Consider the following 27,240-nt stretch of genomic DNA (forward strand, 5'->3'; position numbering starts at 1 on the left):
CCAAGCCTCGGTACTTGACCGAGGTTTCCAAATAGCGATGAAGTCAAGGAGAGAACCGGAATAACCATGTCACCATGTCGCGATGACTCCTTTTACCTATATTCTATCTAAACAAGAGACTCTGTGTTTTCCTACTCAACCGTAGAAATATGTATCTTCACGTGAAAGACTAGCCGTTGTGCGAGTCAGATCAGCTTCTATGTAGGGAACACCGACATGTCCATTTCACATGTCATGGAAGTCAAAGGTTATTATCGATAATCGTTCAAGAGTTGTAGCTGTATTATGGCAAGGAGCTAAATCAAGTAGCTGCTTTTTTTCGTCGGGCTGATGTTACAAATCATGAACTCCTTGACACCCATACCATGTCATCATTCCCCTGTTCCATCCCTATAAATCCATTCCCGTGGAACGCCTTGGTCGGTTTCTGTATCATTGTCTCGTTTACAATAATAAGCCATGTACCGACGGTCCCCAATGACGCAGTCCACTCTATAGAAATTTCCCGTCCGTGTCCAACCAAAGTGGTATCTTTAAACGCCGAACCCATTCTCATCGAACCAAGTCCGAGAACAAGAAGAAAAAAAAGGATCAAAGCCGAATTGGCCGCCTTTTACGCAGGCGTCCCCAACTGCTCTGCCTCCGACGGATCGCTGTCGAACTTGTAAAGTCGTACCTCGCCGTCCTCTCCGCCACTCGCCATGCGGCTATCGCTCAAACCGACACATGTAACCGGGCCCTGGTGCCCCGTGAAGGTTCTTTCGCATTTGCCCGTCCTGGGGTCCCATACCTTGACCGTCGCATCGTTCGCGCCGCTAACACAGCGGAGCGAATCACCACAGACACCCCAGATGCCTTCGACGTGACCAAAGAAGGTACGCAGACACTTGCCCGTTGCAGTGTCCCACAGCCGCAGCGTGTTGTCCAAACTACCCGTAAGCATGAAGCGCGGGGGCAACGGACGCTCCTTTTGAAGTTCGAAAACAGATCCGTATGCCTGTCTTGTCTCGTCGATAGCACTCTGAGACGATGATCCCATACCAGGGCTGCCGCTACGGCCGCTAGTCGAAGAAGCAGCGTCATTATCAGCCAGATTATCGTCTTCGAACTCGAAATCGTCAGGCAGCGGAAGCACCTGCTGCACTTGCCCAACATGGGCCTCGTAGGTCTTGATGCATGTAGCACTATCAATATCCCACAGCTTGACCGTAGTATCATCTGAAGCGGAAAGAACGGTCCTGGAGGCGAGATCAAGCTTGACATGGTTGACGTAATCTTCATGGCCGCGCAGACAAAAGGATTGTCGCGTCTTGAAGTTGAAGATCTTGATCGACTGGTCCATCGATCCAGAGGCTAAGTAATCGCCGTCCATGTGGACACTGATCACACCTCCTTGGTGATGTAGAGTATTGATGCACACCCCGGTACGCCAGTTCCAAATGCGGACAGTGTTATCGAGACTGCCACTGACAAGTAATCGGTCATCAAACTGCAAGGCTCTGATGCCGGATGTGTGGCCCCCGCAGCGTTCGGATGACATGACCTTTCTCGATATCCCACAGTTTGATGGAGGAATCATAGCTTCCAGTTGCGAGGACATTATCATCGAATTGTAAGCATGTTACACCATTCGTGTGCTCGCCGCGGAAGACCTTCATGGAACAACGGCCATATTTCCTGCAGTGCATTGTTAGCGGCTGCACTGAAATTACACAACAGCACGGGGGAAACATACCAATTGGATCCGACCTGGAACCGTTCTTTGTATACCGTCTTCCAGGGCCGGAATTTGCGCTCAGGGCTGGGACGCTCATTATGGACGCATTGCCTCTTTGCTCTATCGTCGTCCTCGTGGGATGGTGCCGATCGCTTAGCTGGACTTGCTGCGCCAGTCGCGATATTTGTATCGACGTCGGTCACATCAACAACCCGAGCCTGGTTTTGTTGCTCTAGTAGGCGCTGTTGTTGTTTCTTCCAGTCTCGTAAGCGCCTTTTTTCCAGGCGTGGCAAACCCCAACCGCATGCGGTACATTTGCGGTCGATATGTTGTTGGCACATGTGGTGCCACACTTGGTCGTCATCGGCCAACAACCGCCAGCGGCGGCTGACCTGGGCCGCTTTGCACAAAGATACACAGTCAAGAGATGACAGGATTTTGAACGAGAGCTCGGTCGGCAGGGCGGAGAGAAAGTCGATCTTCAGCTGTTCGGACACTTCCCGAGATACCAGGGACAGTTGAGGGAAGCAACACTGGGTGACGATGCCCTGCAACATTAGATCTCGGTGTTTCGTGGGTGCCGCTGAGAACAACGACCAGACATGGGCAATCGCTTGCTGGTCCGCCGAGGGGAGCATCTCCATCTCGCTTTGTATCAATGCCATCTTGTTTTCGTCGGCGGCCTTGCGGCACTTGGAGTCCGGCGCATGTCGGTAACAGAATTTGCTGTTCGGGTCTTTATTATCCTTGATTCTTGCCAGGGCCATGGCCGGTGTGTCAGGCTTGCCGACAGGCGCATAGATGCCGGGAATGTGCTCCCTCAAGAAAGGCGTCACAGTCTGGCCAACCGCTTGTTGGGACATATTGGACATGCGCGAGACGCCGTCCTCGTGTGGTTTCCGCCTATCGCAGTTGTTGGTGGTGGAATGGTGGGTTTCGCCGTGAAGGTGGTCATCTACCGGTCTGGTACTCGGTGAGGGGATCGAGGAGGTTGGCGACAGAGGGTGGTGAGATCGAATACCGTTGGAAGACGAGATTGCGGGCACAGCTGAAGCAAGGGTTGCGGCATCAGTCGAGTCGCTGGGGCGTAGGCTGAAATCATATTCCGTAGACGGTAGCGTGTCATGGCCGTTGATCCATGGTAGTGATGTTGCATTGTCCATCATGGAGGTTGCATACATATTGAACATAGTAGAGCGTTATTCTGACTTCCCCTGAATAGAATAATGTCTTATGTATTCATCGCACGCGGGCTGAGCCGAGCCAAACGTGTGGTACCTTGGGGGCCAGCTGGGATATGTACCCGGTCAACCCTAGAGGAGGAAGAATGACGTGCTTGGGCCAAGTTTGCACAGCGGTATGTCGAAAGGGATGGTGGCCAGGCCGAAGGGATTGCTCAAGTCGACGGTAGACGACAACCCAATGGGAGGAGCAATAATCGAGACAGCTGGAGAAATGGGAGCGGGTGTTTGCGGCGGTGTGTTGTTCAAGAACAAGCCGGAATGGGATTCGCAATTGGGCAGGTATTCTTGCGCAATCGGCAGCACAGTAATAAGCTCTGATTCGGCAGCACTGGACCGTTCTTTGCCGTCCAATGATGCGCGGAAGTCGGAGGTTGAGGGCGACTGGTGTCCTCTTGCTACTTGGCTGCAGAAGAAGGGACGGAGATATATGTCGTTCGTTGGTGGGCTTGAAGTCGGGAGGAGAGGGGGGAATAGATGTGGTGTTGAATGGCTGCAGCTTCTTGCTCTGTTTTTCGGTTTGCTTGACTGCTTCGAAGTTGGGAACTATGGATCGTCTGATGACAACCTAGGACCTGACGTTACTTACATAAGGTTCGGTTGGTCCAAAACTGGGGAACTAGATAGCACGCAATAGGATATCGACATGCCACCAGGCAGACCTAGACCGTGAGCCAACAGCGACGCTTTGAGTGACAGGAGACAGCCCAGCTACGCTACATACAAAACTGTGCTGCTGGCGCTGGCTACGTACGAAACCTGAGAAGGCGGTGGGATAGGATGCGCGTGTTACTGGTAGGGGTAAACTGGGGCCTGTACCCAGTTCTACCAAATTCTCGGGTGCTGATTCGAGTGTGCGTCTCTTTTTGGCTCCTTTGCCGCACAATGGCGTGCTGCGGCCCACTAATGATGAGCCTTGGAAAACGCCTGGAAGAGATACATTGGCGGGTATCGGTGAGGCTAGCCGTCCAATTCTCAGCTGCACCCCAGAAAACACCACCTACCAGCCTAGTGCCTAGATTGTGGTAAGCCGTGAGAGAGACCCTTTCTTCGGGGTATCGAGTATGCATGTCCACATTTCGGGGGTTAGCCTAATCTTGCCAGCTCTATTGGGCAGCCATTATCATTTGCGTTTCAGGCAGTGGGATCGGGTGCTGAGGTCCTCTCCAATAATTGCTGGGGAAGTGACAAGAACATTACCCTGGTATCGCTTTCTCGCACAACTTCCCATGTCAATTGGTGGCTTACCTAACGCCTGATCTCGCCTGCAAGGTACACCGACAGCCTCGACCGATTGCCGCTGATAGGGTTGTAGAGCCGGCACTTGGGCGGCTGTCGGGGCGGGAGTAGCGCGGCCATGGAGCACGTGAGCCAAGTTGGGGATTGCGCCATTCGACCATCCTATCTTATTGCCTGCCGGCTTCGATAGCCCCTTGAGAAGAATCAACAGATGTGACCGCTAGCGAGCTCTGACAATCTTCAGATCACACCATCTTGGCCCGTTCTCATATCTTTGAGGGTGCACTTTCACAGTTAGCCAATGAAGAGAGCAGGAACAAACGCAAGCCATGCGTGTCCCGACAGACGATATCGGAGTTTATTCAAGAACACGATTCGGTTGCCATTAACCATTACACAGTAAGCAGTCTACATAGTTGTTAACTACCCACTCGTGTCACGACATCACGGTATGTTCGGAGCGCAGACAGGGTCAGGTCTGACTCCGTCAGTTTCTTGTCAGCCAATGCATTATTACCATACATTATTTCCGACCCATCGGTAATAGTCGCATTGCACGACATGCACGATTATGGGAGCATTTCAAACTCCATCAAGGTGGTCATTACCAAATCTTGCTCCAGAAGCTGACGAGGACATGACATGGTGCAATGGATGTCGCAATGCAAGACCTGATGCAGGTAATCTTCAAACTATTTCGTAATAATATAGCACGCCATATTTTCGGATTCCTGAGAGATTTCTTACATTCCAAGAAGGTGTGCTCAACCACGCTGGTTCAATCTAGCCAATACGGATCCAACCCCTCAAGGAACCCCAAGTCCACATTGATAAAGCTCTTCCAGAGATCAATCTCCCTCAACCACGGCTTCGTCTGAATGGCAAAAGTCATCGCGACGGCGTTCCTGAACAGCTCGGCCTCGTCGGTGCCCATGACCAAGATGACCTCGCCGCGATGCTGGACGCGGTCGGGCCCCAGCTGGCGCCGGAGCAGCTCAACGCGCAGGTCGGTGGCGTGGTACATGCTCCACTCGCTGACCATGAAGTCCTTGCAGATGAGCTTCCACTGCCAGGTCCGGCCGATGGGGTCCAGGAACATGAACAGGGGCCGGTTCTGCTCCCCGATCATGAGCGGGTAGAAATGCGGCGCCGACCACAGCCGTAGCACCGCGAAGCGCGACTGAGAACCATGCTTCGCGACGAATGCCCGGGCCAGGGGGGCCAGTTCGGGCCACTGGTCCGGCCGCAACATGCCCGTGTCCCAACCTTGCTTAATCTGCGCAGCACCTTGGCGGTCGGTGTAGTCGATGAATAGGTCCAGCTTGCCGGGGCGATGGGGCTCTGTATTGGCAATGGCGTACCCAGGTACGATGGCTGGGTGCGGTTCGACATTAGCCGGGGCAATGACACCGGCTCTGTAGAGCTTGGCGATGATCGGACGAATGGCGATGCTCCATTCCATAGGAAACTCCGCCACGTGCCATTTGTTGCGGCTGTTGCAGTGTTCTAAGATGGCGTTCCATTCCTTCCAGAAAGACTTGGGCCGCGTTCGGAAGCCAGTGCGCGTCCGGCGATCGGGTATCGTCTGCGCACGCTCCTGTGGTCGGAACAGGGCAGACTCTCGAAACTCGGAGCCGGCTGCAGAATCCATGAATGCGGTGATTGGGCCCGCTGCCTCCACGTTCCTGAAGTATGGGGCCATGCATGCTGTTGCGTGAACAAGGTCCTGGACAATGAACGAATGTGGCCATGGGGCTTGTTGATCATGGTTGTAGCTTGAATATGCGGCTTTGACGTCGAGCCAGTCCATGGTCCTGACAATGAACCAGAACATTTCTTTGGTGTTTCCTGCTGGCTCGCTATTCTGAATAGCCTCGATCATTCGTTTGGACACGTCGTACTTTTCCTGTGCGCCAGGCTCGAGGTCTCCTAGATGAAATCCTTGTTTCAAAGCTGCTGCTCGTTAGCACTGTTGCGGACAAGGAAAGGGGCACAGTGAAGGGCTGAACGGGTCATTACCAATACCGCGGTCTCTGTCCATGATTTCCCGCTCTTCCGCGGCCTTGTATCTGTGGAGGAAGCTCTCCTCCCTCTTGAATTCCGCCAAATACATCGCAGTCCTTTCCAAGAGTCGCTTCTTCTCCGAAGATCGGACGTTTGGCATCACCTCCTGCTCAGCCACCGTCCAGATTGGAGGGAGCTTCCATATGTGCTCCCTCTCATCCTCCATTTCATCCTCCATGTCATCCACACTCGACGATTCAGTATCATCAGAACTATACTCCGAACCCGTCAACTCTTTGTTAGTTGGTTTGTACTGCTTCAGCCTTCGAGCCAAGAACTGAAGGTACGTTTTGCTCCCCACTTCCATTTTCGTGACGGGGTTGGTGATCTCCTTGAACGGTACGTTGCGCTTCGCAGAAACGAGTTCATCTGGGAAGAGGACCATGTCCTCCGCGACGTCGGCCTCAGAATAGAACTGATTGGAGGGCCCACCGTGCGAACCGGAGTCGTGGATCTCCTGGTTGCCTTTCTCGTCCCATACAGCGTACATGTTGCTTGGGTCTGTGACAACATCCCACATGCTCTTGACTTGCTCCCCTGGCTTGATGGACCGCATCCTCTGTGTGTCTTCCTCGCGGGTGATGCTGCGCAGGAATTTCTCCTTGTTCATGTACATATCTGAGAGCTTGGTCATACGAGCAGCTTTCCGAAGATCCTAGTGACTGTTAGCCGCAGTTCTAGTTGTCAACAAGCTTGGGAACATTACCTCAACAGTCGTGTTGTACAGTACGAGGGGGCGTTCTCCCGGTCTGAAGTCCCAGATCCAGACCTCATAGTAATCGTCAAAGTTCAAATGGAAATCCCGAAGCATCTCAACTTTGAAAAAGTATGAGGGTCCAACTTCAAGTATGTTAGTCCATTCGGATTTGTTAGCCCGTCCGACTCCGTGTTTTTCTCGCCATGTCCAAAGTTGGTTTTCCTCCGGCGAGGTGATTACCTCGCCGGTTCTACCGTCACGGACCATGATGAGTAGTTCTCCTGCTCGCATGATACAGTACTGGATAAAGCGGCGCGTCACCGAATCGTTGCGTTTCATATGGCCGACAATGACGTTGCGAGTCTCAACCATGCTGTGCTGTCGCCTCACACCACGCTGGCGGTTCCCCACTTCGTTGTGGTGTGTCCTCTGCATGGCAGTGAAGTCCCTGAAATATGGAAAGAAGTTCTATCTTGAAGTTAACACACGGAACCGCATGCTTCTAGAGGGGAAAGCACTTACAAGTTCGTTTAGTTGACTGATGAGTTTGTCGGATCCAGCGTTCACCCAGTTTGAAGCTGGGAAGTATTGCCATTGGCATAAGAAGTTCAGCTCAGAAAATTCGTCCCAGTTGCGGCAAAGCTCCATGGCGTGCTTGAACTGGCAATCTTTCGCCATGATAGAGAAATGTAGCCAACCACTTCGAGACATAGACTTCTCACTGGCATAGTTCCATATACTCCGTCCACATACTCGGATCTTCATTTTGCGGTCTGTTTGGTCCGGGGGCGGCTCGAAATCGTCTTTCGCCTGTGACCCCTCTAAGGTTGGTAACACTTTGGAGAACTTGTCAAACATCGCATAAGGGTCCGAGAGATGTCCGTGACGCCTCTGGCGCATCAGGATCTCCTCAAGAGTCTCTCGTTCCTCTTCTGCTTCCTCTTGGTCTTCCTCCTCCGGCTCGTCGCCCCTGAAGAGATCAGCGCAAGCGTCACGGAGGTCCTGCAGAGTAGGTCGTTCAAGTTTCAGGCACAAGTCTCGAAGATCGGCATCGACAATCTCGGGGTCCTCCAAGAACTCCTGGATACTGTTTGCCTTGAGTGCTTTCGGCAACAGAGCCGTGTGTGAAAGCAGGATTCGACAAAATAGGAGTTGCTTAATCTCCTTGATATCGCGAATCACCTCGGCGATTTCGTCTGCGGTCATCGGAGCTATTCGCTCAAGGGTTTCGAAGGGGTTCTGCAGAGTCCCCACGATCATCGGCCCCTCTACGTCGTTCAAATTTCTCTTGACCCCAGACTCGACTATAAGGATGATTTCAGGTCAGAAAAAGAAAAAGTAAAAAAGAAAGCTGGGTAAGACCAAATACTTACGTCTTGTCCTTAGCTCGGATTCTGTCTCGACATTGGCCTTTTGTGGCTCGTATGTGTTCTTGTCGTTCTCGTCAACGGCCATGGCTAACACCATGTCTTGGCCGCCCATGTTCTCCTTTTTGTCATCCGGCGTTTTGTCGTGACCAATCGGTTGCTTCGCCTGGGAGTTGGCGTCGGGTTTGGTTGCCTTTGATTTCGATTTCTTCTTCGCTTTCGACTTCTTGGCGGAGCCCTCCGCCACAGGGGCCGGCTGAGTACTAGACGATGACGCTGGCGCGCCATTCGTGGGATTCGCACTCGCGGTTGGCTCAGCCTTGTCATCCAGAAGCTCCAGCCACATGAAGTGTCGGATAAGGTCGATGTATTGTTGGTGATCATCGCCATCTTCGATAGGATCCCAGTCCTCGATGTCTTCCTCCTCGTCGGGGCTCGTGGAGGCCCGGCGCTCTTGGTACACAGCCTCCAGGTAGGCATCCTGGCGCTTCTTCTCGTCCTTCTGGCGCTTGGCCTGGAGTCGGGCCTGGACCCTCTGGTAGTGGCGGCGGAACATGGCAGCTTCCGCCTTGACGCGCTTCTGCTCCTTCTCGCGGTTGACCTCGTCGTCCTCCTGGACCTCGCGGACCCAGTCAAACCATCTCTCCTTGTCGTAGAGGACCTCGGCCGTGCGCTTCTCCACGCGCTCCAGAGCGCGCAGGACCACATGCCGCCTGTTGGTCAGGCCGTCCAGGTAGGCCTGGTGGCCGTAGTCCAGGGTCAGGGGGTAGAAGTGTTTGTGGTGCAACTTCCTCGCGTCGATGACCTTGCCTAGGAGCACGTAGAGCTTGAAGAGGTGGTCGTGGATGTCCTTGAGCACACCCTCGTCCCCCGCCTTGTCAAAGTCATCGTTGGCGAGCGGGACATCGGCGTGCTGGAAATATGCTGGAGCCTGCTCCGAAAGCGTGTCAAGCTTAAGATTGCGGCGTTTGTATCCTTTGTACAGGCCATAGCACTGCTTTGCATGGAACCTGCAGAGCAGGTTGTTGGATACTATAGCCGCCTCCTTGCAGGCCTGCCCGTCGGACAGGTTTAGGGCCTGGCACACCGCAGACTCGGATGCCATTGTGCATCGCAATCTCAACCTCGTAGGACTCAGAGTAAATAGACCTCTTCAGGACATCCTAGGTAGAACGAATACACATAGGCATGTTATCTCGAGTCGCGTGAGGTAGCTGTGCTGCAAGTCATATGAGAGCTCGCCTACCCCATACGATATCTGAAACGCCAATCTAGCTTCCTGTGAAGCTTTGTGACGCACTGACGCGGTCGGATTTTGGCGCTGTGGCCCGAGCTTTGATAGTTTAGCTTACGTCAATCCACGCTCCAGGTGGGATATCACGTGTTGACTATAATGCCCCCGTTGATTGACCCAATCAGAACCTCTCTTCTGAATACGCTCCGTCTAGCTATAGCAATGTGCGTGCATCCTATGGCTTTCACTGGACATTGCCACAATTAGGCGAGAACTGCTCTTGTATTCCTGGTATTCCGGATAGGATGAAAAGTGTCGCACGGCATAGGAAAAACACGAGCCGTACCCCTATTGACCTGGGCCATTGGATATTCGAATAGGGGTAGCTCATATACTTGCGTCTCGAGCACTCCTTTCTGAAAACAAACGGTTTATGCAATATTAGGGATCTTGAGCGCCCTATAAAGCTATGTTTACTTAAGCCAAGACCCTGCAGTGAGTCCCAAATCTACCCCTATCGTCATCAAGTCGAACCATATATCGTTTACCTTTTCTATTTGTTTTACTTTCCCGGTTCCATGGCCAACTTGTCTTCAATCCCCTTTTGCCCGTTTGATTCGACAACACCTGCGCAACGCGTAAACACCATCGAAGGAAACAACGCCCACAGCGGAGTCTCCTTCTGGGATACTCAGAGCTGGGTCGCTAAAGAGAAGAGTAGCTCCAATCCACGCGATACGAGTTGCCGGCAAGAGTGTGGACAAACCCGGGGACCATGTGGATTGTCAACATTCGAGTCTCCCGGCTATACTCGGGCAGGTGGCTTTTCCACGGAACAGACGTATCCATCAAGCCATTTCTGGCCAGGCAGCCTCTCAATACGTGCTCGGTTGTTCAACTGAACAAGGGTCAGTAACACACTCGATTGACATGCGGGCCCGATCTTGTCTTGAACTCCGAGGACAGGCGGGACTTACCGTGGTCGGTAGGGTGTTCCCGTGCCGCCGGGATATTGATAGGCCCCACTGGCGGGGACCTGTTAGTTGGTTGGCCAGAGCGGCCAGGACAACCCTTCCCTCCTTCCCTCCCGTCCCCATCTCAATACTACTATATGCTACGTATTGTCCCCTGTACAGTGCAATTAGACGCGGTATATCTGAGCTTTTGTACAACTTCTTTGATTCCTCACAGCCCCAGATCCTCTTATTAAACTTCATCATCAGGCGTTCACTCGAGTCACGTACGCGGCCGAGCCTCCCACCGGCTTGGTACGAGTCATGAGACAGTGGCCACCCCTGACGGGAAATTCCCAATGCGAACAGATTTGCATTCATGCATATCGTGTCCATACCCAATGGACAGAGAAGGCCGAGATTAAAGCCGCGCACGCAACTTCTCAAATGAGTATATAACACAAAGCATAGCCGTTCCTGCAGTAGCTCATCGCAAACGGGTGGAAAGCGCTGAATTCATCACCACACTGTTCATCTACACAGCACTACCAACCTAAGTAACATCGCTTGAACATCAACATGGCCAAGATCCCGCTGCGCGTTGCCGTCACACAGGCCGAGCCTGAATGGCTCGACCTGGAGGCTGGCGTAGAGAAGACATGCAAATTGATTGCCGAAGCCGCTTCGTACGGCGCACGCCTGATCTCGTTTCCCGAATGTTGGATCCCCGGCTACCCGGCGTGGATTTGGTAACTTATTCCCGATTTCCGGAGCACGTCCTTAAAAACCAGGTATTTGCTAACATGGGGGGGGGGGGACTCCAGGGATCGGCCAGTGGACCCGACGATGATCGTGCCCTACACCAAGAACTCGCTCGTCATCTCGTCGGCCCAGATGGACCGCATCCGGGCCTGTGCGGCCCAGCACCAGATCGTCGTGGTCTTGGGCTTTAGCGAGAACCGGAACAACTCCCTCTACATCTCGCAGGCCATCATCGGCGCCGAGGACGGCGAGATCTTGGCGGCCCGGTCCAAGATCAAAGCTACCCACGCCGAGCGCAGCGTGTTTGGTGACGCCTCGGCCGAGTGCCTCGACAGCGTGGCCGATACCTCTGTCGGCCGCATTGGCGCGTTATCGTGCTGGGAGCACTGCCAGCCGTTGCTGAAGTACTACACGTGCTCGCAGCGAGAGCAGATTCATGTGGCGGCATGGCCACCTGTCTACCCTCACCAGGGCCCAGAACTCTACTCCATGTCGCGCGAGGGTACGTATTTTCCTTTCCCCGTCTGTCAGACATCTGGAGCTATGAATTCTGATCATTCTATAGGCATTGAAACCCTCTCGAGAACATATGCCATCGAGTCCCAGACTTTCGTATTGCATACCTCGACGGTGCTGAGCAACAAAGGCATTGAGAGAATGAAGACGTCGACCGGTTTGCTCATGGCGACGCCTGGCGGTGGCTGCTCCGCCGTCTTTGGGCCCGATGGCCGTAAGCTTTCGGAGGATATTCCCGCGACGGAAGAGGGCATTGTATATGCGGATCTGGACCTTGACCAGATTATCGGATCAAAGTCGTTCCTCGATCTTTGCGGTCATTACAGTAGACCCGATTTGCTGTGGCTGGGCGTTGACAAGAATATGAAGACACACGTGAAGGACAAATAAGCTTGATATATCTCTCTGGATGAACTGGGGTCACAGTAGCTACACCGAGTCCTAGTTAAAATTGATTATCACTCAATAGCCCAGTTCGGATGCGAGCTTACCATTTTGTCTCACGAGTAATATTGTCACACGCAGATCCAACAGTCACTCTGCAGGACCAACTAGGCATGCATACCGGCCCAACGGATAACTACATTCCTTGACGGCTACGGCGCGTAGGATCAATATCCAGGTACGAGAAGGATGTACCGATCTCGGCCAATTTATATATATAGCCTCACTTTCACACATCACGAAGGGAGACAGAACCAGAGCCCTTCTAAGTGCCATAGTCAAATATTAGCTGAATCAGATACAAGCCCTACAAAGCCCTTGTCACAAGTATGGAATAAAATCACATGAGCTTTTTCAACTTTCACGTTTAGACGAGACTGGCCAATCGAATAGTGTCCCCGTCAGCTGCTGAATTGTGGCATCACTCACGCTCGAGCCTCGACGTCCGTACGGTGCACGCCCACGAGGTCTCGAAGATATCAAAAGCTGCCCAACGACCAAGGTGTTGAAATCGGCTGAAGTGCATGGAAAATACCCAATCGAGAAGCTGCAAGCCGGCCGGAGAAGGAAATATCGTCTTTAATTTCTCCGCCACAGGGTCTCCCGTCCCTCCCGCCCTTTGCCGTCTCGCTATGATTCTAAGTCGTAACCCTGGTTACTCGTGAACCGTCTTCCGTATTGAGCATGGTCTGGACGCGTGTTGGACCGCTTCGAGAAAGGTGGATCGCCAGGTTCAGGACTCGACACAGGGACCAACGTCTCATCAGGTCGGCCGTGGGCAATCTTGAGGGCGAGGCTTGACTCGCGTAGATTGACTTTTTACAAGGGTCGCTCCTTCACGTCCGCGGCGACCCCGCAAAATCAACCAGAAGTCTGGTTCGGGCTGTCAACGGGTCTGTTGCAATCGAGACCACGATCCTAAATAAAGGGAACAAAGAGGAGTAAGGCCCATGAGAACAGACGGGCAAACATAAGACAAGAATGGGCGAATGTACGCGCCAATTAATATGTAAATAAGTACATTGATATAATGAATACAGATCGATTCACCCAGAAGACCCCTGAAGACCCCTCAGTTAGAAATACACTTCATCCGTTTTCAATTATCCCAAGGGTGCTGCATCTTGCGTCGTTCTTGGGCCTCAAACTCCTGTTGCCGGGCCGAGACCGATGTCATGACCGTCTGCTGCACCACTACCACCTTATTGTCGTGGCGCCTTGCCGGGGATCTTCCCTCTCTGGAGACGGAAAGAGTTCGGGAGAAATTCGGGCTCCGGTTATTCGCATTGGTGGCGGCAGCGGCGATGGCAGCGGCATCAGCCTGGTTCGGAGGCTCGATCATCTCCTCCTGGCTCTCCGATCCGCCGACCTGGGTGATGCCCAGCTGCGTCAGGCTGTAGGGGTCCTTGGCCTTCTTCGACTGCGTGCCGGATCTGAGCTCGTGGCTCTCGCCTGGGCCATCCTTCTGCTTGTAGTATGAGCCCCCCTTGCTGGCACTGCCGCTGCCGCTGCCGTACGCCGCCGTCCAAAACTTGCGCCCGAACAGGGGGTACACCATCGGCGCCTGGGTCACGACAACCGCGATGAAGTCCTCGCGGATGGACCACAGCGCACCAGCGCTTTCTGATTGAAGCTGTGCCGCTTTAATTAGCAAACTTGACCTCTTATGGCTCTGAGTCGGCCGTGGTGGCTTGGAAAACTTACGATGAAGATGGAGACAATGCGAAGAACGGCAGCAACCATGGTAAAAGCGCCAAGACCAAAGAGGAAAACCAGACCCGTCTTGCGGACTGCGGTTGTTTGCATTTTGGCGAGAACCTGATTTATGCGTCAGCGCTGTTTAGTCGAAGAGAGCCCTAAAGCCCGAGGGGGTAACCAATTCGTACCGGGATAGGCAAGCTCAAGATACACAGATCCGTCGCCAGATTGAGACAAAGGACGGTGATCATAACCCAAGGGTTCTGTGGCACACAGAGGTCTAGAAATGCTGTCAGATGGAGAATAAAGAACACTATAGAGGGTGAATACGAACGTCCTGGATCTGGCAGAATTTGCCACATCTTGGTGGTAGGCACACAAGTGGTATAAACGGTGAGGATGCCGGCTATGCCTGTAGCTCCGATCCCACCGATAAGGAGTAGGATAAGCTTCTCCGTCCAGAGGCCACGTACGAGACGGCGGTAAAAGAAGGCCATGCACAGCTTAAGCGACCAGACTATGCCCATATACAACGTCTCGCCCACCAAGAATAGCTTGGTGCCATACTCGTATATTGCGTAGTCGGACTTGGGCAGGTTGATCCGATCCTGCGGACTGAGTTGTGACGTATGATGGCCTTGAGCGTCGAGGATCAAGACATGACCAACGACTGAAACGGACGTGTAGATGATCTAGTGAGAAATTATCTAGGTAAGTCTCTCATGTTATGAAAGGGTGTATGAGTGCATGTCGGTTGATGTTTACTCACAAAGACCCAGACCACGATATAATCATCTGGCTGGAGACCCCGGAATCCCACCATCTTGATGCGGACGAATAAGCGGCAGATGATGAGGCAGCTGCCAAAGGCGTAAAGGGTCCAAATTTCGGTGATGGCGGCGTGTACAGCAGCCAGTATGGCCGCCTGCATGGCTGCTGCAGCCTGTGCTGCCTGTGCTGCCGCGTCCACGTCCATGGCGAATGATGTCTTGGTTGCCCTGGTGGAATTGTGGGATGGATTGATTCTAGCGAAGAACAGGAAACGCCGGTGGGAATGGATCGAAGCCACGCTCCATTGTTGAAATACTTTCAAGGACGAGGCCGAGGGATAGCAGATAGCGATCCTGTTTCCCGAACGAAGCTCCTGCAGGACGTAGATCCATAACGAAGGGTATGGTGGTTTCAAAGGGGAGGGGGGGGAGCAGTGATTGTTAAGGGTTGCCTGAGCTCACACAGATCTCGTGCCCTATACAATGTACGATAGTCGGATGCTGTTGATCGCTACCCGAGTTGGCAACCCCAGCTTCGTGCGAAGTGGTGCCTGAAACCAGATTCGCGATATACCGCTGTCGGGGGCAGGCCCGGGTCGAGTCCGACTCGAAATACCCAAGCCGGGTCCGTAAAAACCCTGTAAACCTTAGCACCCACCGGCCGGGTTCAATAACAAGGACCAGAACGGACCTCGTCGCGGGCCTCGGAGTGATCAATTTGCTACGGTGGATCCTTGCATGAGACGCTAGGCAAGCCAGACGGTTGGGGGGTCCGGAACTTCCCTATGTCTACGGTGCCAAGTAAGCAATAATAAAGCGTCGGAACGGCCTCTGATTGCGATCACTTAACGCGGGACATATCGTCGGTAAATCAGGAGATTCTAGGTTTGAGTTCCAGTCGGCCCTTTCCCCGGTGTTTGTTGAAAGAAGGAGGGGACATCCCATAAGTAAGTACACGAATTATAACGACGTCCAGGCCTGCGCCCAGGCCTGCACCCAGATCTGCTTCCGGATTTGGGAAGAACTTCCCGAGATTAGCGCGGTACCTTTTTTTTCTTGGCATAACTTTCCGCCTCGATCCTAGCTCCTTGACTGCACGTCAAATCCGATACCTACTTATACTTGCACTTGTTGTGGACGGCGCGGTAAGATTGCTTTTCCGGCAGTATGTGTTTTCTCGACCCGCTGCCATTGCCATAGCGTAGGTAACTCCAGCTCTGCAGTAGACGGCACCTTCCTTGAGTTGCTGCATCGGTTAATCCTTGCAGGGCGTTTACAAGGTTCTCCGGCAGCCTGGTCAAGTTCTTCTGGGCTGGATGACGGCGCAGTGAAGTCGTCAAGAGACCGTGTCTGCCATAACATGTCATGGCGCGAGGAAGACGACCGGAGCCCGCAGAAGTGCCATGGTCAATTCTTGGCCAAATCATCACCAAGCCCTTACTGTCCTTGTCAAATATAAGAACCTTTGAAAACAGCATTTGTTGACGAAGCTCATAGTTGAAGTACGTGAGTCAGTGTCCGTCTATCCGTCCATTTGACCCAGGTTCCTAGTCGAGCAGCCCCCGACCCTCCCATATACTGTTAAGCGCATTCCACCGTCGTACCACTACGTCCGTGCCCCCGTTGACGTCGTCTTCCGTGATAGTCTAAGTGGAGAAGCTCAATCTCTTCGTACTCGAAGGAAACTGACGTTTTATACACATGTTGATCCAGGCGGCCCTATTGGCCTAGAGCTGAGTCCCTGAGTCAAGACGAGTTTGACAAAGTTGCGGGTGGTGGATGCGTGGGAAGCAGCCAGTCCCGTCCGCACGGCACGCACCGAAGAATGCGAACAATGTTCCAATAACCTAAGTAACCTGCAGGATCTAGTTGCTTGACGTGGAACGATGGTGACATATCGAATCCACGACTTAGCGAAAGACGTTAGGGAGTAAGTATGTCCGGCAGGAGGAACCCGGCATATGGGACAACGTAGATAAGCAAACACTGCCGGCTGGCCCGCATTCCTGGCTGCAAATGTCTACTATAAATATTATCATGCATCACCCCCTTTTAGTATAATCCCTTGGCGAGTAGTTGCCACACTGCTACATGCAAGCACCATCATCTCTATAATACCCAAATGGAGAAGTTCGAAAGCGTCTTCGCTGTCTCCACAGCCAACATAACACAGGACTATCACGATGCCAGATCTTGGTCTCCGACGGCCCTGTGGACGGGCTCTGCATTATCCTTCATTCTATTCCTGTCTGCCTACCTCATAGTCAACAAGGCCGTGCATTATCCGGTCCCAAAAGGGCCAAGGAGCCTCCCGATACTTGGTAAGGCCCACCTCTACCCCGGAATATATGTACCTACTTTGAAATCAAGTCCCAACGCTCAGTGCAATTAACCCACCACGCGCAGGCTCATTCCCATTTCTGACACATTATCCCAAGCTCACCCTGAGCCGATGGGCGCAAAAGTTCGGTCCCCTCTACTCCATTTGGCTGGGCAATCAACATGTTGTCGTCATCTCCAGCGCGGAGGTTGCCAAGGATCTACTGGTAGCAAACGGGTCCATATTTTTGTCCCGCAAAGAGATGTATATCAAGAGCCAGCACATCTTAGCCGGCCGAGGAATCACTACCACGCCATACAATGATACGTGGTAATTAGGAACCCACCCCATCTTCTCAGAATGGAAGAAAGCAAGATAGTTGGAAGAGCTGACCAAAGAAACACAGGCGGAAGCATCGCCGCATCACGAATGCTTGGCTGCAGCAAAAGGCCGTCAGCAAGTTCACCGCAGTCTTTGACAGAGAGGCCAACGACATGGTCAACTGCCTCCTGGAGGCGAGCTAAGGCGGTACCGCACTGGTCAACCCTCAGCCCTTTGCTGGACGCTGCTCTCTCAACAACATGTTGACAATCGTGTTTGGCATAAGGACAGCATCGGTAGACGACCCGCTCGTAGCGACGGCATTACGCCTAAGCCGAGAATTCATGTAAGTCAAAGAAACTCCGTCGAGATAAAACGCTGGGATCTCACGCGTTGTACAGGAACTGCACGGGACCCATGTCGAACATTATCGACTTCCTACCCGTGCTCAGGATCTTCCCCTCTGAGATGCGCTCTCGTGCTATCAAATTGCACCGCGACCTGGTCGAAACATACGGAGGCATAATCCAAGACATAGATAAGCGTAGGAAGCGGGGAGAAAAGGTCCCAGACTGTCTAGCAACGACACTACTCCAGATGAAAGAGGCGGAGAAGCTGGATGATCTGGACCTGTCCATGATGGCAGCGGCCTTTATGATTGGGGGCGTTGAGACGGTACGATTGATGCTGAATGCTCCTTTACTCTCCAAACACTTTTGGTTGTGCAAACTAACATGATATAAAATTTTATAGGCAGCATCTATCACGCAATGGTTCTCAGCGCTGATACCGTCGTATCCGGAGATCCAGCGCCGCGCGCAGGAGGAGCTGGACACTGTCGTTGGTAGAGACCGTCTGCCTGGCATCGAGGATGAGAAGCACCTCCCGTACTGCCGCGCTCTCATCAAGGAGGTCGAGCGGTGCTACAACCCTTTCTGGTTGAGCACGCCGCACTATACCACCGAAGAATTTGTCTACAAGGGGCAGCGTATCCCCAAGGAGACAATGGTGGTCCTGAACACCTGGTCGATCCACCACGATGAAAAGCGTTACCCGGACCCGGACACGTTCAATGTGAGTCTGCACATATTTGCACGTTATCATAGCCACAAACAAGTATGGGCTGTTCGGTTCGCTAACAAAAATGGATGATAGCCCGATCGCTACCTGCATGACACCCTGACGTCGGCGCAGAGCGCCAACCTGTCCGACGCCAGCCAGCGTGACCACTGGGTATTCGGGGCGGGACGACGCATCTGCCCGGCCATCAGCGTCGCTGAGCGCGAGACGTGGCTTGCCATCTCTCGCATCCTCTGGGCGTTCGACATGGAGACGGAGACGCCAGGCGTGCCAATCGACCTGAAGGAGTACGATGGCCTGTCGGGCCGATCACCCCTTCCCTTCCGGATTCGCATGAAGCCGCGGCATGAGAACGTGGAGCTGGTTCTGAAAGCTGCCGTGAAGCCCCAATGAACAAGGTGTTGGTAGGCTACTTCTCCCATCAGTCACTTGGCTCAGCATACATAAATCAATGACCCAAAGCTGTAGTATAAATTTGAGTATCGCTCTTGTGAGATTAAGCGGATGATACTGTCATGATTTATTGATGCTCAGATCCTGAAACTTGGTATCGAAAATTGTGAAGGCCCCAAGATCGTCGAGCCATTCGTAAGTCTTGGCCCCGGGATGTGACCCCTTTAAATCCCCCATGTGCCTGATGGCACGGGCCGCGCGCTTCCTAGTCTCGATATCAGAGGCACGAAACACGACAAAGTGCGTGGCAATCAGCAGTGCGCTGCCGAGGGTCAGAGGAGCGACGTCCCAGGCCGTCTCGTTCCGATCGGTATCGTCCGTCCACGGCGAGCATTCCAGAGACATCTGCGACCGGTTCGCCGAGAGCACCCCGACGACGGCCTCGCAAGCCTCCACCATCTCCCTGAAGAGCGGGCCGAAGCGGGCCATCTCGCTCCGGGTGTAGTTGTACGGCATGGAGTGCGCTTCGATCAGCGAGCCCCGGGCCTCTATCAGTTCGGTCATGCTCAGTACGTAGCCGGCCAGATCTGTTTCGGGTCGGGGCGCAGCTGGCCCGCTCATGAAGCGATTCAACATCCTGTTGGTGTCTTCAACTCTGTCGATCAGAGCTGCGTGGCACTTGACCTGGGCGGGGCTCGACCAGAAGCGAACATCACCCTTGTGGGCTCGGGTCTCGTATATACGAGTGAAGGTGTGCCAAACACATCGTTGGACGAGCGAAGAACATGCCTCGTGGGAATGTTGGTGATCGGTCTCATCAACATCGTCCCTAGCGCGATGAGGATGGACCGGTAGGTTTGGCTGTGAAGCGAGGATGAAGCCGCTGCTTGTGTCACTGTGCTCGAAGTTCTCGAAAAGCTTGAGCAACAGGCGCATCTCCCGCCTCGACAGCAATTGCATTCGAAACCCCTGGTCGTTGACCCGAAGAGAGCCCAAGTGCCTGAACAGCGCATCCGGGAGAGTGTCGATTATTTTGGCACCGCTTGTAAAGTGGCTGTAAGCCGCTGCCTTTTGTCCCCTTATCATTTCGGTGCAAATAAATACGACGCAACATAGCAGGACTACTTCGACCTGTTTCTCTCCTGGACCAGCGATGTATTTCCGCAATAGGTGCATCGACTTCCCAAGTTGGTGCGTAGTGAATATGTCCAACTCGTTCCTTTCTGCAACGGACAAGATCGGGGATTGTTGATGATATCGACGGTAGGATGATCCGAGTGCCACGACGGCATGCTTCATGAAGTCATGATGGAAGGCAGCCCGGGGCACCTGATTGTCCCAGAAAGAGGCTAGATAGGGCGAAGAAGAGAAGGACCCGCCAGTCTTGGACCTGAAGAAATGGAGGTATAGCCTTTCTTGCTGGGAACCACCAATTCCGGACACCAATGGTCGGAGGACTCGAAGACCGGAGCTGGAGCTGGCCGGCTTGACGTTGGAACGGTTCCGCCACCGCTCGGGCATCGGGGTGCCGTAGCCATCACATTTGCGGCCGGTCGAGGTACCTGCGCTAGGTGAGCACGAGATTGATTGGATGGAGCCGTGGAGGAAATTGGCTCACATCGGAGACATGCCGGATGTGTTTCGTCGCATTTGACCCAGCGGATTCTGCAATGTTTGGTTCGCAGGGTAAGCACTGGCTTCATCCGCTAAATGACATCGGACTCATCCGACTTACTTGCCTGGTGATTAAGGTTGTCAGTTCCGGCACGCACGCACCCTCATGCTACATCACGTTACACACGGCAAGTACTTACAGGTAATGCAGCCCGCTTTGGTCCTTGTAAAACCTGACCATTTTCTTCCCGGCGACCCTGAAGTCTCGTTCATCTTGTCAAGCGATCGCGCCGCAGATGATACCTTCAAATGATGTCACTTCTCAATCCTGGTAAAGCTGTCTCGAAGAAATTGGGTCGACGTTACACAAAACAATCCTTTGAGGGAAGCACCTGTGAGAAATAAGGGAAAACGCCACCTAGCCATGGCGGCCCGTCAGCAGCGGGGGTATGTTACATGGGTCATGAGGCCACGAGTCAAGTAAGTATCTATCCGCATTGCGACATGTCTTGGCAATCGATGTACTTTGATATACAGTATTTGACTTGGAACGGAAAACGTCAACTTATACTACTATTAGTAATTATAATAGGTTCTATAGATATAGGGTATTTATAAGTTGTAATACATCAAAAGGAGGATGTAGGTATCGTAAAACTCTCCGTGTCATCTCATTTCGACAACATGCGAGATGGCCACACAAGTGCAAGGCTGTCATCTCAGGTGTATTTAGCAAACCACATTTCCCCACACATTATAGCTCATACCAAGGATCCAAGTGACACTTGCTCATCATACAAACGAGTCCGTAGTGCATCCCTTATTTGGATCCGGCCCAAGGTGCTCAAACAAACGAAAAATCAACGCTCCTCATAAATGTCTACCTACTGATTTCAATCTGCCGACTGACCACGATCCCCGGGGACTTGGCTGCTTCGTTCCTCCCCGAAACGGAACCCGATCTCGCCATCTTCTTCTGGCTGTCGATTTCGTCGTTGTCGAAAAGGCTGTCTTGACTAGACGAACCCCCGTGGATTTTGCATGTCCTCGATTGTGTAGTAGTGGTCACGCCGTCGCCGTTCGTACCACTGGTACCAGCCCGCATCTCGTAGTTGTCGAAGGACTGATAAGGATGCTTGTTGCTAGGAAGGCCCGCAGCGGAAGCGCCGTAGCCGGTGGGCTTAGAAGAGTCGTCGGTGCCGCCCAACGAGAGCATCTTGCGGAAAAGGGGCCGCAGGGTAGAGAGGTTTCCAACAAACACGCCGACGCCATTCTCGGCATATCCCCATATGACAATATTGGAAAGCCCGCTGCGAATCGGTAATTAGCACATAGGTATGGTGTGAGCAGAGGAAAACAACTGATACTTACAAGAGATAGTCGTCGGAGTTGGTCAGGTTCACTGTGTACTTCAGACGAATACAAGCAGATAGGGACGCACTACGATCTTGGTCAGCAAAAGAAGTAAAGTCGCAAGTCGCATCGCATAAACCTACAAGATTCCGAGGCCCAAGATGGCTGCCACAGACACCTTCGCGTTTCGGTTGAGCTTGACGTTCCACAACAGAGGAATGGGCCTATCATCGGTCAGTACAACAGGCGATAAAACGTGAGCAGGGGGTTCACGTACATGAGAGCGGTAGCCCAGTCCGTGAAGATATTCACGGCAGTTGTCGCGTAGTAGATCTGGAAAGAAAAAGTAAGTATGGCGTCCCATTTTCAACAACAGCCGATTACTGAGCAACCAGGGGCAACCTACATCAGCAAGAATAGCCGGGTCCTGGCAGTGGGTTCCTTCGGCCATGAGTTCGGAATCCCAAGCGGCACTGGTCGCGTGATGTTAGTATTGTGTAATGAAAGCGATGACTTGTTGCCAAGGGTAGAGCCGAGAACTTACGACACTGGATTGCATTGAAAGATGATGTACAATGCGGCAATCAAGTTCATGACGGTGAACATGGCCATGATGCCGTACTGCGCATAGATGTACACCTTCCTGTTCTGCGCGATCCGCACCAACATGTAGCCGATCGAAAGTTTGATGGGAATGATGGTGACGCAGTAGAAGACCTCGAACATGAAGAACCAGAAGAGCCCTTTTTCCATGTACTGTTCGTTGCCTGGCTGCTGAAGCCTGAACGCATGGATGCCGACTCCGTTGAAGGACGCGACCAGACAAGATATCGACAACACCGTGAATGGGAACTGGGCAAGGAAGTCAGTGGGCTGGACTCCACGCTGCAATAAGGCCGAGGATATAATCTCATCACGAAAAGAAGACAAAAAGGACGTACCATAGACACCGCCATGAGCCAATCCTCCATTCCCCAACTTGCCCGGGTGACTCTGCAATACACACGCATTCCGAAGGTGAGGAACGCCAAGAGGATCAAGGTGACCACGGTGCCCGTGACATGCGGAGCATCGTCCAGGAAGATAGTCATGATGAAGGAAGCAACCGGGCCAACCAAAAACAAAAGTCAATATAGTTCAACCGCCAGGAACCAAAAGTCAAATGCCAGGAGAGAATCAATGGACGCGCTCTGGGCAGATCTTGAGGGGAAACTGTGCGTTAAATTCCGTCAAAATTCCGGGGTAGTCTTTTTCTTGAACTCCATGCGGCCGGGTAGTCGACAAACCTTAGCAAGTCTGGCACCCCGTCGACATGCGCCGGTTGAATCTCGCCCCTTACGAGCGAGCAGGGAGGCCGGGTCTGGTCGTCCTCCACTATAACCCGGTCCATTATTATGATATCCATCATCCGCTATATCCACCACGGTGCATATCGTTACAAGGATCAATGGGGTAAAAAGGGTCGCCAATCACCCGTTCCCATGGCTTAGGGCTATCTCGTCGTCAGCCATACATGCCACGAAATCGCACGGACATGCTTAGGGCAATGTCTCCGTATCGACTTTTCCAAGTTGCGTCTACCAAGAGATCCCACATCCATCAGCCCTAGAGTTAGTGGTTAGTTGTTCGATGCTTGTTGTTGGCGTCGACCAAAATCAGCTTGGCGTGCGACTTCACAAGGTCATATTTCCGAATCCGGCGCAGAGGCCCGACTCGATCTGCAGTTTCAGCTGTACCTCCTAACATTGACCGCATTGGAACCACCAGCCGTACGGTAGCGAGAATAGTGCATACCCTACTACCAAAAGCTTGGTGGCTTCTCTCAGATAGCAGAATGCACCTCAAGTAGTTCTGTATGTAATTTTCAGGAGGAGTGGACGGGCCATGTTTGGGGGTTAGCTTCTGGTTAGCCCCTCTCTAAAGCCCCTAAAGCTGCTACAGGGACTCAAGGTCCACCATAGCGCCACTTGAGCTGGTACCGGAGCATTATGCGTTGTGGTTTCCCCCTGCATCTTGGCAGGGCTCGCTGGATTATGGATCAGGCTCCAGGCCCTTTTTGCCCACAGACAATAGGTACCCAGGATAGGACGGATCCAGAGGAGGGCTGCCGAAACCCAGTAGTTTGTCTCGAAGTCCGATTCCCCGTGGGAAATCGGAAATCGAATTTTGATGCTTGGGAAAGAGACAGGCAATATTCCCTTTCGGGCGCGGTCGGGGTGGTGTGATGCGATATCACGCCTACCCGTTTAATAAAAAAGAAAGACCATAGTCGTTCGTTCCATGCCCTCCTTTTTGCCGTTGCCGTGGGAGTGGAGGCGTTCGTAGGAAAAACAAACGCGGCGCAGCGTGAAAGGAAAGGGCGATGTGCACGTCGCAACTTCCGCGGTCATCGTTCGCTGCTCAATGCGACAGTCAGAAAGAAGCCCAAGTGGGTAAAGAGAATCGATGGGTCTTCGCAAAGAGTGGGACCGCGGAATTGGCTTCGCTAGCTGAGAAGAAACACCGCGTGTTCTGCCGTTTCGCGATTGGAAAGGCGGCCATGCATCCGCATGAAGGTGGTTCCGTCGCAGAAGTGTTGAAATGTTTGCAGTTGGTAAATCCATCTATATCACAACCCAGATTCCCGCGCGGGGATCCGTTCTACCCGGCCGAAATCTTGATTCATTGTCCTGCATATTTTTGTTTGTTTGCAGTTGCGATCCGCGAAAGATTGGCCGTCTTGACAAATGGAAAGGGGATTCCGCGTTACATACTACTAGGGCAGCTGCGAGCCTACCCACTAAACCGGAAATTTATGACGTATAGAAGCAGCCGCTATTCCCAAATGTAACGCTCCAAGAGATTTGCTTCGCGATCTTGGTATCAACTTGGAAGCTTCTCCGTTGTAGTCGGTGGCCGTACCCATTCCCATGCACCAAGCACCTGGTCCCGTGCCTGATCAACCAAACATCCATTTCACAGGTCAGGCCCAATCACCAACGGTAGTGCGCCATTTGTCCTCGATTGACGGTCTTGGCTGATTCTGGAAGCCACTGGCCACCTCCATCCGACGGACATGTCCGTAACGCTCACCCCTTGATTACGGTAGCCAATAGTAGCGCCCTGACGATTAGGTTAGGTGTTATAGGCGTGGTTTCACCACGGCAAAGGACCCTTTTCCCGTTAGAGGGCACGTGATGGGGAGCTAGAGAAAACGGCACAGCAAGTCTGCGGCAAGGAGTTCTAGCAATTCTAAACAGCTCGCTTGCCAGCTCCTGCTCCAACCCATAATACCGCATATGCACTAATTGCCAGCTACTACCTACCTAACTAGGGCAGTGGGTCGGAACGATACGACCTCATCAAGCCTCATGTGCGATTGCTAAAACACGGCAGTTGTTCCCCGAGCAATGGATCGAATACAAGTATAGAGCAGCCTTTCTCCATGTCGATAGCGGCAGACCCTTCCCATATTACCGCAGGACTGTCTCGTAACCATGGAGACCTAGGGGTAGAAAATCCTTCAAAGAAGGTAGTTGAAGTGTACGTCTTCTGATCAACTGACGATTCAGGAAAGGGTTCCGGATCCGAAGCTCAGCATCGCACACATACGGGATGGAAGATATCCTTCTCTGGGGTTGTACAGTTGACGGTTCATGCACCAAACCCAGACTATCCAAGACCCGTGTTTGGGGGACTAGGAGATTCCAGGCAGGTTCGTGCCTGTGTCGCCAGCAGACTTGGCAATCGGGCCTGGCTAATCTCTTAAGCCCAGCACTACCGCGTTTAGTATCATGGGGCTTGCCACTTGCTTTGTCTTGTGGCCAAACGAGAAATTGAGCTGCCCTTTTCTGCAGCCTAGGCGACGGTACTAGCCTCGGCCCGGCAGCCTAGCTGACTTTCGAAAGACGCTGCCAGCGGGCCACGAGACCAAATCTTCGAGCAGAGAACTGTGACATTACCCTCGGCAGACTAGATAATATTTTACGTGTTTTATAGCCATACCTAATATTATTAATTAATTAATTAATTAACTAGCGTACCGTTAATTAATAAATATTACCTTTATTATTAATTTAATATTAATTAATTAATAAAATAGTTAATTAAAAAATATTAATTAATTAATAATTAATTAATTTATATTTTATAATAATTTTTAATATTATAATTTATATAAAAACTTTATTTTTAATAATAATGTTAATAAAGCTTTATTTTTAACGATAATATTAATAAAGCTTTATTTTTAAATATAATATTAGCGAAATTAACGAAATTAAATTTAATTATAATAATAATAATAAATAATAATATATAATAATATAATATAATAATAATAAATTTAAAATAATTCGAAAGATAATAGCTTAAGGGATAATAATTCGAGGGATAATAGTTCAAGGGATAATAATTTAAAGGATAATTTAAGAAATAAAGCTTAAAGCTTTAAAATTAAATTTAAAAAGGTTAATAATTTTATATTATAAAGTTATTAATAAATCCATTAATAAAAGATTTAAAATAATAATATCCTATTAAATTAATTTTTAATTCTATAAGACCGGCTTTTAATATTATAAAAATTTTAATAGATCGATTAAAGGGGTATAAATATTAATATATTTATATATATATAAAGAGATAAAGAAAGAGAAAAAGGCGTTAATTAATTAGTAAGTAAAATGGATTTAAATAGTAGACCGTTTTTACCTTTAAAGATCGCCTATTTAATTGAGTCTAATATTTAATCTCTTTTTATTATCTATTTTATTTAAATAGGTCCCCTTATTAAAGCCTATTAAATACTAATAATAAAAAAAACTTTTAACTATTTTTAATTAATTTATATTATATTTAAAGGCAAACGGCGTGGAATATCGTTATAAATATTTATTTTAATTTTTTATTATTTTATAAGGTTTATTACGTTTTTATTTAAGCGTTATATATACCTTTATTTTATCCGTAATTTATATATTATTATCTTTAATAAAAAAATTTTAAAAACGTCTTTTTAATCGCTTAGGCTTAATTTATAATATAAGTCATATATTACGTTAAAGAATATATTATATTTTTTAAGGTAAGATTTATATTGATTTATTTCTTTTATAGTATTAATATTCTTTAATTAATTCTTTTAATTTATTTAAGGTATTTTTCGATTTTTAAATATTAAATTTATAATTATAACTTTTTTATTTAATTAAATAATTATATTTATTATATTAGCGATTAAATTAATATTTAACGATTATTTTTAATTTATATCGAATTAAATCGTTATTTTATTTTATTTTAATTAATTTTAATAGCGGTAATATTTATTTAAATAAATCCTCTTTTTAAGGTATAGGCGTTAAATATTCGACCGATATAATAAGGTGGATATAATAATTATTAAGGAAGTTTAATTTATATATTAAAGGGTTAATTTTTTTAAATATAATTTAAAGTTCGGATTTCTATTAAAAG

At 50.7% G+C, this 27,240-nt stretch overlaps 7 protein-coding genes across 7 annotated transcripts; 2 read left to right on the forward strand and 5 right to left on the reverse strand.

Annotated features, from left to right (window-relative positions):
* Positions 1 to 613: 613 nt before the first annotated feature.
* Positions 614 to 2,898, reverse strand: PG985_012234 (WD40-repeat-containing domain protein; the record flags this gene model as incomplete). The annotated part of the gene is made up of 3 exons (XM_066832001.1): positions 614 to 1,392; positions 1,544 to 1,677; positions 1,736 to 2,898. The coding sequence occupies 3 exons, from the start codon at positions 2,896 to 2,898 to the stop codon at positions 614 to 616; spliced, it is 2,076 nt and encodes a 691-aa protein (XP_066680051.1).
* A 2,077-nt stretch (positions 2,899 to 4,975) lies between these two features.
* On the reverse strand, positions 4,976 to 9,430 carry PG985_012235 (MFS allantoate transporter; the record flags this gene model as incomplete). Its single annotated transcript, XM_066832002.1, has 5 exons — positions 4,976 to 6,150; positions 6,217 to 6,916; positions 6,968 to 7,426; positions 7,481 to 8,262; positions 8,332 to 9,430. 5 exons carry the CDS (start codon positions 9,428 to 9,430, stop codon positions 4,976 to 4,978), a joined length of 4,215 nt encoding a protein of 1,404 aa, XP_066680052.1.
* Positions 9,431 to 11,091: 1,661 nt separating this feature from the next.
* PG985_012236 (uncharacterized protein) lies at positions 11,092 to 12,180 on the forward strand (the record flags this gene model as incomplete). The annotated part of the gene is made up of 3 exons (XM_066832003.1): positions 11,092 to 11,261; positions 11,304 to 11,776; positions 11,840 to 12,180. 3 exons carry the CDS (start codon positions 11,092 to 11,094, stop codon positions 12,178 to 12,180), a joined length of 984 nt encoding a protein of 327 aa, XP_066680053.1.
* Positions 12,181 to 13,333: 1,153 nt separating this feature from the next.
* PG985_012237 (uncharacterized protein) lies at positions 13,334 to 14,908 on the reverse strand (the record flags this gene model as incomplete). The annotated part of the gene is made up of 5 exons (XM_066832004.1): positions 13,334 to 13,867; positions 13,939 to 14,052; positions 14,121 to 14,212; positions 14,267 to 14,624; positions 14,702 to 14,908. The coding sequence occupies 5 exons, from the start codon at positions 14,906 to 14,908 to the stop codon at positions 13,334 to 13,336; spliced, it is 1,305 nt and encodes a 434-aa protein (XP_066680054.1).
* Positions 14,909 to 16,824: 1,916 nt separating this feature from the next.
* On the forward strand, positions 16,825 to 18,816 carry PG985_012238 (uncharacterized protein; the record flags this gene model as incomplete). The annotated part of the gene is made up of 7 exons (XM_066832005.1): positions 16,825 to 17,023; positions 17,073 to 17,352; positions 17,429 to 17,519; positions 17,574 to 17,689; positions 17,745 to 18,018; positions 18,097 to 18,417; positions 18,499 to 18,816. 7 exons carry the CDS (start codon positions 16,825 to 16,827, stop codon positions 18,814 to 18,816), a joined length of 1,599 nt encoding a protein of 532 aa, XP_066680055.1.
* A 120-nt stretch (positions 18,817 to 18,936) lies between these two features.
* PG985_012239 (uncharacterized protein) lies at positions 18,937 to 20,337 on the reverse strand (the record flags this gene model as incomplete). Its single annotated transcript, XM_066832006.1, has 1 exon — positions 18,937 to 20,337. The coding sequence occupies one exon, from the start codon at positions 20,335 to 20,337 to the stop codon at positions 18,937 to 18,939; it is 1,401 nt and encodes a 466-aa protein (XP_066680056.1).
* Positions 20,338 to 21,310: 973 nt separating this feature from the next.
* On the reverse strand, positions 21,311 to 22,874 carry PG985_012240 (uncharacterized protein; the record flags this gene model as incomplete). Its single annotated transcript, XM_066832007.1, has 5 exons — positions 21,311 to 21,740; positions 22,061 to 22,116; positions 22,190 to 22,256; positions 22,328 to 22,635; positions 22,725 to 22,874. The coding sequence occupies 5 exons, from the start codon at positions 22,872 to 22,874 to the stop codon at positions 21,311 to 21,313; spliced, it is 1,011 nt and encodes a 336-aa protein (XP_066680057.1).
* Positions 22,875 to 27,240: the final 4,366 nt, after the last annotated feature.

Source organism: Apiospora marii, assembly GCF_038362585.1.
Source record: "Apiospora marii strain CBS 49790 chromosome Unknown utg000009l_segment0_segment0, whole genome shotgun sequence".
NCBI classification, from domain to species: Eukaryota; Fungi; Ascomycota; class Sordariomycetes; order Amphisphaeriales; family Apiosporaceae; genus Apiospora; species Apiospora marii.